Source organism: Parasteatoda tepidariorum, chromosome 3 (genome assembly GCF_982258835.1).
Source record: "Parasteatoda tepidariorum strain Cologne lab strain chromosome 3, Ptep-v5.0, whole genome shotgun sequence".
NCBI lineage: Eukaryota > Metazoa > Arthropoda > Arachnida > Araneae > Theridiidae > Parasteatoda > Parasteatoda tepidariorum.
Genome location: NC_141757.1, coordinates 55546571 through 55555797, shown reverse-complemented (window position 1 = coordinate 55555797; position 9227 = coordinate 55546571). Strand labels below are relative to the sequence as shown.

At 32.0% G+C, this 9227-nt stretch overlaps 1 protein-coding gene across 1 annotated transcript; it reads left to right on the top strand.

Annotated features, from left to right (window-relative positions):
* Positions 1 to 5858: 5858 nt before the first annotated feature.
* Positions 5859 to 7868, top strand: LOC122269273 (uncharacterized). Its single transcript, XM_043041531.2, has one exon. The coding sequence runs from the start codon at positions 5859 to 5861 to the stop codon at positions 7866 to 7868; it is 2010 nt and encodes a 669-aa protein (XP_042897465.2).
* The last annotated feature ends 1359 nt before the right edge of the window (positions 7869 to 9227 follow it).

The window sequence follows — 9227 nt, the reverse complement described above, 5'->3', positions numbered from 1 at the left end:
GCGGTATCGCTCGCTGTGGAGATAGTGGGTTCGAATTCCGCTCTTACCTTGGATGCATCTCTTTGCTGTCCTACTCCGTATTGTGCACACTGTCCGTCTACTTGATAAAGGTTTATAAGCCTGATCACACAAGACTGCAAACGTATGCTGTATCAATGAACCACTGCCGGGCAAAAATTAAAAACAGCGTTAGTCTACGCGATAGATTTTGAGAAAATCAGCTGAGCAGCTATTTTCCGTCCCTTGCTGATGCTGAAATAGAATTACAGAAAACTGATAAGAAAATTAACTATGGAATAAAAATTTTGCAATAAGTAGTTTATCATACAAAAATATAAAATATATTAAAAATATTTAAATTGTGAGTTTTTTTTTTTGTCTTTTTTAATTTTTCTATTGCACCTAAGTACAAGCCTGAGTGCACAATTCAAATCAAAGCTCTTTGTCCATTAAAGGACAAGGCACTAAAGGTAGACATCAGATTGAAAAAATGAAATACGCATCCACAGTTACAATCGGAATCCAACCCCTTAAAATGTGTTGATGGACTGATCGTAAAGACAAAAATTCCCAGTAGAACACCGAAGTCAACCATCACTGGCTGCTGTCAGTAAACGGGTGGGTAACCACTTAGATCAGCCTGCGTAGAGGCCTAGGGTGCGCCGTATCGGTCTTCGTTAAACTGTTCTACCGTAAAGTGCTCGACTTCGCACACTGGTCGTCAGGCTACCAAAGCAGGGATGCCATCCCCTCTGCAGGGGATCAAAATTGCGATGACATGTCTTCGGATCATCCTCAGGGATGTTTCCACACGTCGTCGCCAATAGCCCATTGTGTTGTGCGACGTAAATAAAATACCTACCTACCATATTTATTGTTTATTAGAATTACATACATTTGTAGGCTTGTAAGCTCAATTTAGGCTTATAAGCCTTTGTCAAAAAGAAGGACAGATCGCACAATACAGAGAAGGACGGCACGAAGATACATCCAGGATAATAACGGAATTTGAGCCCGCTACCTCCAAGCTTTGCACAGCGTTTGGCAGGCGATACTGCTCGGCCAAGGAGGCCCCTACCTATTATATAAAGTGTTACAAATTAAACAGATACGAGCAACCGGAAGCAATTTCCTGCACACTTTTTTATTTATATAAAAGTGTATGTGTTGTTGTTGTAGTTAATTTACGTCGCACTAGAGCTGCACAATGGGCTATTGGCGACGGTCTGGGAAACATCCCTGAGGATGATCCGAAGACAAGCCATCACAATTTTGATCCTCTGCAGAGGGGAGGACCAATACCTCCTAGAAAGGAATCAAGCCTCACGACGGGTTACTATAGGCGATGATGACGTAGTAGAGTTAGGCCCAGAGGGAAACCAGTCAGGGTAGCTATTTTTACGAAAAACTCCGAATCTGATCAAACGAGCCATTGGCGATATTCTCAAGTATTATAACCTGTGTCGGCATTCAGCCAATTGGCGAATATTTTTGATTTGAATTTGTAAACAACCGTCTGTGTTCTGGTGTCAACGTTCTTCGTAAAATTTATATTTATTCAACAAATGTTATAAATGTCAGCATTAATTTAATTCTTAGTGTTATGAATAATTGCATATGAGTGCTGTGTACCAAACTGCAGAGGATTTTACAAAGTTGATGGTACAAAAGTATTAAATTTTGGATTTCCCAATACGTAAGAAATGGCTTGCCGCCATGCCAAGAGATTTTGAAGTTGCAAGGAATTCTAAAGTGAGTAATATTTGTTTTTATTTTTAAAAATTTAATTATGCTTCTTTATTATATTTTTACTAAGAGTAAATTATTTTAAATTGTGGATAAATTATTTATAATAATTAAGTTGTTCTTATCAATCATATCGCAAACTATTGTAATATATAGTTATTTTTATAGAGTTTTATTTTATAAAAATATTAATAATTTTAGTATTTTATTAAATTTTTGCTCAAACTTTAAACATTTTTGTTTGACCATAATATATTGTAATTTATTTGATTATGAAATTTAAATCTATTAATTTTTCATACATGAATATAGTATGTACTATTTATTTTAAATGCACATATAAATATTGTATTCATTTTGTTATAGGTATGTGAGATGCATTTCAAGGAAAATGACATTAGAAAAGAGATATTAAATGACATTAGAATTATTTTTAAATGCTACTGAAAGTTAAACATATATCAGTAAAATTTATGTTTACATTTTATTTATCATTTTTTGAATTTGCTATTTAATAAAATATTTATTATCTAAGGTTGCTTACTTTATTTCAGTTTATCAGTGTGACGGGTAAAAATTATACTTTTTTAAATGTTACTGAAAGTTTAACATATTTCAGTAAAATTTGTGTTTACATTTTATTTATCGTTTTTTGAATTTGCTATTTAATAAAATATTTGTTATCTAAGGTTGCTTACTTTATTTTAGTTTATCAGTGTGATGGTAAAAATTATACTTTTTTAAATGTTACTGAAAGTTTTAACATATTTCAGTAAAATTTGTGTTTACATTTTATTTATCGTTTTTTGAATTTTCTATTTAATAAAATATTTGTTATCTAAGGTTGCTTACTTTATTTTAGTTTATCAGTGTGATGGTAAAAATTATACTTTTTTAAATGTTACTGAAAGTTTTAACATATTTCAGTAAAATTTGTGTTTACATTTTATTTATCGTTTTTTGAATTTGCTATTTAATAAAATATTTGTTATCTAAGGTTGCTTACTTTATTTTAGTTTATCAGTGTGATGGTAAAAATTATACTTTTTTAAATGTTACTGAAAGTTTTAACATATTTCAGTAAAATTTGTGTTTACATTTTATTTATCGTTTTTTGAATTTGCTATTTAATAAAATATTTGTTATCTAAGGTTGCTTACTTTATTTTAGTTTATCAGTGTGATGGTAAAAATTATACTTTTTTAAATGTTACTGAAAGTTTTAACATATTTCAGTAAAATTTGTGTTTACATTTTATTTATCGTTTTTTGAATTTGCTATTTAATAAAATATTTGTTATCTAAGGTTGCTTACTTTAGTTTTAGTTTATCACTTCTAACAATCACACTTCCACAGGAAAAAAATACAAATTATAATCATGCTTTTGATATGTTTTTTTTTACTATCTAAACCTTGTTTGAAGACTGCATTTGATTTTCTAAATTTTTTTAAGCTCATTTTATGTCATTGTTTATAAACAATTTCTATTTTATTTCGTATGCTCTAGTTCTAATAACATGCAAAACATAATCATTAAAATCCAAAATAATCATCTACTAAAAATGTAAGTATCATATTATAAAAATTAGACCCCTTTCTTAGTTTTATGTCAAAACTATAATAATAATAAATGTGTAAAATCCCTTTAAAAATATATTTCTTTGTTTTTAATCCATACATTTTATAACAAAAAGTTAGATAAAATTTTCCAATTTATAAAATAAAACTGATATTTAATGCTTAAAAATATTTTTTTTTTCATTCACACAACAGTTATTTTTGTTAGAATTGATTTATTGTTAATCATTTCTGAAAACAAATAAATATATTAAGCATTTTTACACAATTTAAGAACATTTAATCTAGACAAAAAAAAATAATAATAATAATTTGTAGAAAGTAAAAAATTAGTAGAATAGTAACGAAAAAGTGTCGAGAAACAGAAGGGAAAAAGAGAAGCTTCGTGAGAAGTGATCAGCAAATCTGGGCCTAACTGTATGAGTCATCGTTTTCCGTCCTTCGGCTTTCTTCCATCTAGGAGGTATTGGGAGGACACCCCTGCTTCGGTAGCCCGACGACCTGCACGCGAAGTCGAGCACTGTACGGTAGAGCAGTTTAACGAGGACCAATACCGCACACCCTCGGTCCCTACGCAGACTGATCCAAGTGGTCACCCACCCGCACACTGACCGCAGCCAGTGATGCTTGACTTCGGTGATCTGCTGGGAATCGTGTCTTAACGATCACTCCACTGCGGGACCAATCAACGGATGAAGATGTACGAACTTAGAATCGGACATTTAGTGAGTAACCCGGTACGTGCGGTGGATTACCGGGACGACCGGGTCACTGGTATAGCAGAGGTTCACTTTACTCTTTGATGTAAAAAAAATTTATTATGTTTATTTAATAGCTCACTAGTCTTGATTATATATCTTGTATATATTTTTGTATATAATTATCTGAATGTTACTTACATTTTATATTAACATTACTCTAATCACACTCGTTTTTTGTGCCTACATATTTGACTACTAGCCTGGCTATACTTTTCCTTTTGTTTTTTCTTCTCCTTGACTATGGGGTTTTCCTCAACCTAAAACAGTTTATGACTTTAATAATGACTTTCTATTCATATTTCATACTAGTGCAGACGAATCGGTCAGTGGCGCTTAGCGCCAAACGCCGAGTTAAAAAGATATCCAGCATTTTCTTCGACCCACAAGCCGATTCTATTTTTGTAGCAAAAGTTATGTATTCAAGTTGAAATTTGTGGGTCCTCCATTTACCGAAGTTCCATCGTTAATCAGGTAAATTTACTTTAGTTGAAAAGGTATCATTAATAATTGCGTCTAGCATTATTTTTTATATTTTATTACAAAAATAATTTATTCACTGGCTCCGGATGAAAAAATTTTATTCTACTTATCCGATTAATAATATTACTGTAATGAAATAGCCGGGTACCCGGTAATTTTAACAGATAAAAAGTTTATTCAAACAAAATTATTTATAACATTAATAAATAATTACTATTTGTTTTGAGATTACAAAATAGTTTTTAAACAAATTTAAAAGCAAAGTTTTAGATCGTTAAATTTTGAATATTTTTACGGAATCAAACAAATGAATTTTGTTCAAAAAATACTTTAATCATAGTGCATAAGTTCCAATTATATAAAAATACATTAAAAACATTTTTTTTTTATATCCTTGTCGGAAAAAAAATGAACACACATAGGATTGATATTTAATATTTAAACAAAGAAAAATAAAACCGTATTGAAATTTAACACTACTAATAATTTTGCCAGAGGAAACGATTGTTAGAAATACCTCATATTGTTACGTCCTTATTTGAATATTAATTCGCAACTTTTTATATATTATGACTAAATTTTTGGCGAGGATGTTAAAAATGTTTATTAAGCATTATCCACACACTTCTATACACCACTTGTTGCCACTCACATTAAGTTTGTCAATTCCGTCATGTTTCTTTATTTTATTTTGTATTACATTATCTTTTGAGTATCTATAAGTTCAAATGTATAAACGCAAGAAATAATTAACATTATCTTTTGCGTTTGTGAAACTGGCAATTATTTTTTCATGTTCTATTTATGTTTATAATATTAAGTTAAAGAACTTACGATACGTTGTGTTTATGAGAACTCTATACGATTTTCATCTATAAGATGTACGATTTTACTTCCAGCATCCATGTAAATAATATCTTTTGTAAATAGTCCTATTATTCTGAGTGTTGTATTGTAAAATAAAGTAATTTAGAAGCAAAAGAATCTCGAGTCATAACAAAGTGGCGTCCGTGACATAGACATTGTTCTCTGCATTTCGATGTGAAATAGAAGACGGCAAAATTACGAACAAGATATTACTTTGTCAAGGATTAAATAGGTACGAATAATTTTGAATTTTGGCTGCTTCTGTTATATTTTTTTACGAAGTCTTCTTTTATGTACAGTTTATATGTTTGATTTGAATTAAGTTTAAGAACGAAAAATAACTCGAGATTTAGAATAAGTAGAAACTGAGGGCTTATTAAGTGAATTTAGTTAATAAACTGACTAAATATTATTTACATTAAGAATATGGATGCTCTTAAAGTGAAAAGTATGTCATTAAGAACAACTTTTACGACTACGTCGAATAAGTTGGCGCAATATTTGGCGACACCGGAAACTGTTGCCAAGGATATTAATCAGTTGCACGCACTAAGGTCACAATTGCAAGATAAATTTTCTCGTTTGAATGAAATTCAAAAGGAAATATCCTCAGTACTTTTAGAAAATTCTGAGACCGTTGCTGAATACGAAACTGACTTTGAAGCAGCGGAAAATTATAGAGATAATTATCTTGAACTAGACGCAAAAGTCGCAACTTTTTTAAATAAAGACTCTGGATCCATCGCCAAAAGTTCTTTAGAGGGTAATGCCGTGAAACTAAAACTACCGAAATTTGAATTGAAGACATTCTCTGGTGACCCTAAAGAATATCTCGCATTCTGGAGTATATTTTCAAAAATTCATGAATCCGAAGATTTATCTGCGATCGACAAGTTCCAATATTTATACCCATCTATGGTACCAGCAAAATTAGTTTCCAGTTTCCCAATAACAGCAGACAATTATCCGAAAGCCATTAAACAATTAAAATTAAGGTTTGGCAGAGAAGATCTTTTAGTACAAATATACGTTCGAGATCTCCTTTCTCTTGTTATGAAAAATGCTGCTGCCGGAAAGAATTCTCCTGATTTAGCAACCCTCTACGATATGCTGGAAACAAAATTAAGAGCTTTGGAAAGTTTGGGACATACGAAAGAGAAATTTGCTGACTTTCTAGCGCCTCTTGTAGAGTCATGCTTATCTGAAAATGTTATGCGAGCCTGGGAACGGAGTAGAATTTCTGAAAATACTGATGACGTTTCCAGTCAGAGATCCCTCGAAAAACTAATGTGTTTTTTGAGACATGAGGTCAAATCTGAAGAAATGATCAATTTAGCTCGTGAAGGGTTTGGTAGAGATAAGGGAAGTGGCGAGAAACGAAAAGATTACCACAAATCGATCCAAAGAGATGAACCTACAGTTACTACACTGATCGCCAACACCTCAGTAGGAAAAAACAATTGTATTTTCTGTGACCGATCACATCCAAGTCAAGACTGCCAGAAAATAGCAGAAATGAGTTATGAGGACAGAAAATCACGAGTTATACAAAAGAAATGCTGTCTTGTTTGCCTCAAATCTGGTCACATGGCAAAAAGATGTCACAGTAATGTAAGGTGCTTAGTTTGTAAACGGAGGCATTACACAATACTTTGCCCAGATCTACGTAAAGGAATTAATTCTTCCTCTAAGGACAAAATAGCAGATGATGAACAGAAAGCAACAGAAATATTGTTTACGAATCGTTCTTCTGAACGTGAAATATATCTCAAAACAATTACGATCAGACTACGAAACAGAGACAAGGAAGTCTGTGTTCGTGCATTAATGGATGATGGATCACAGCGTTCCTATATTGAAAAGAGTTTGGCTGAAGAACTGAAACTTTCTCCCTCTGGAAGCGAAGTGTTTTCTCAAGGACTGTTTGGCGGTGGAGCTTCTCCTGCTTCAGAGCATAAGAGATATATGGTAACTGTTGAAAGTTTAAATCGCAAATATACGACCTTAATATCTCTTCTTGACCAAGAAAAAATTTGCTCTGAGCTACCAAGGATACAGGATAGTAGTTTACTTGCTGATCTAGCTTCTCGAGGAATAGAAATAACAGATGTTGGAAAAGATACGCCCCCTATAAGAGTTCTTCTAGGAGCTGATGTACTTGGAAGAATTCTGACTGGAAAAATAGAAGTGTTAAGATCAGGAGTTTCAGCCATAGAAACCTTACTAGGTTGGACAATTTTAGGTCTAGGAAGAAAAAAGAAAAAGGTTAACTTAGTCGCATTAAGTTTGCAAAATATGGAGTTGTCAAAAGTATGGGATTTAGACGTTTTAGGCATTGCAGATCCCATGGGAAGAAAAAATAAGATCCAACTAGAGGAAGCAAGAACAATTCGATGTAGACGTCGAATCGTACCAGTGAAACGAATGAACTTGTGAACTATTCATAACTTTTAATTTCTTGCAGTGTTACAGCAGTGTATTGTTTCAGAGCAAAAGTGCCAGCAATACAAAGGTGGGAGTATGTTGCCACTCACATTAAGTTTGTCAATTCCGTCATGTTTCTTTATTTTATTTTGTATTACATTATCTTTTGAGTATTTATAAGTTCAAATGTATAAACGCAAGAGATAATTAACATTATCTTTTGCGTTTGTGAAACTGGCAATTATTTTTTCATGTTCTATTTATGTTTATAATATTAAGTTAAAGAACTTACGATACGTTGTGTTTATGAGAACTCTATACGATTTTCATCTATAAGATGTACGATTTTACTTCCAGCATCTATGTAAATAATATCTTTTGTAAATAGTCCTATTATTCTGAGTGTTGTATTGTAAAATAAAGTAATTTAGAAGCAAAAGAATCTCGAGTCATAACACTGTAGAAATTATTGAGTTATGCTAGTATTGACTGAACATGATATCTTTAAGTTAAACTAACTATTTATTCAGTATACTACAAAAAGAAACAAAATGGAACGATGATCGTAACATATATAAAAAATAATTTCTACAGGTTATGGACTCCAGAAGCTATTTATGCGAAGTTAAAATAATGAAATAATTGAGTTTGGCGATAGTTAAGCGGAAGTGTTAGTGCTAAGTTAATTCATATTCCGAAAGTCAGCAATTGCAGTTAGTTTAAGTAATGGATCAAGGAAAAATCCAAGTGAAACCATTAAGTGGTAAAAGTGATTGGGCAATTTGGAAATACAGAATTAAATTTGTTTTGAATTATCATGCAGATGCTCTGGAAGTTGTTGAAGGAAAGATGTACAAGCCAGAACTGCCTGAGCCAACAGCTTCTGAGACTATCAAAAAGAAATATAAGGATGATCTCAGAGAATTTAATAAGGCAAATAATTGTGCTATGATGGTGTTAACCAACTCTATGACAGAAGACACGTTACAAAAGGTAATGAGATTTAATAGCGCAAGAGAAGTTTGGCTGGAACTTCAGAAAATTTTTGAAGATTCTTCTGACAACCAGCTCTATAACATTTGTCTTCAATTCTTTAAATTTAGTTGGTCGGATGATGATATGTCAGCTCATTTATCAAAGCTCAAAAATTTATGGAATGATTTGAATAGTGGTCTTGAGAGTAAAAGTGAAAACCGGCTACCAGAAATGTTGTTAATTTGCAAAATTTTGGACACTCTTCCTCTCAATTATCGTACCTTTAAATCTAGTTGGCTACTTTTGAATGATGAAAAAAGAACTCTAGATGAACTAACAACACAGTTGTGTACTCATGAAAGAGAGATAAAGAAAGATTCAAGTTTTAGTGAATCA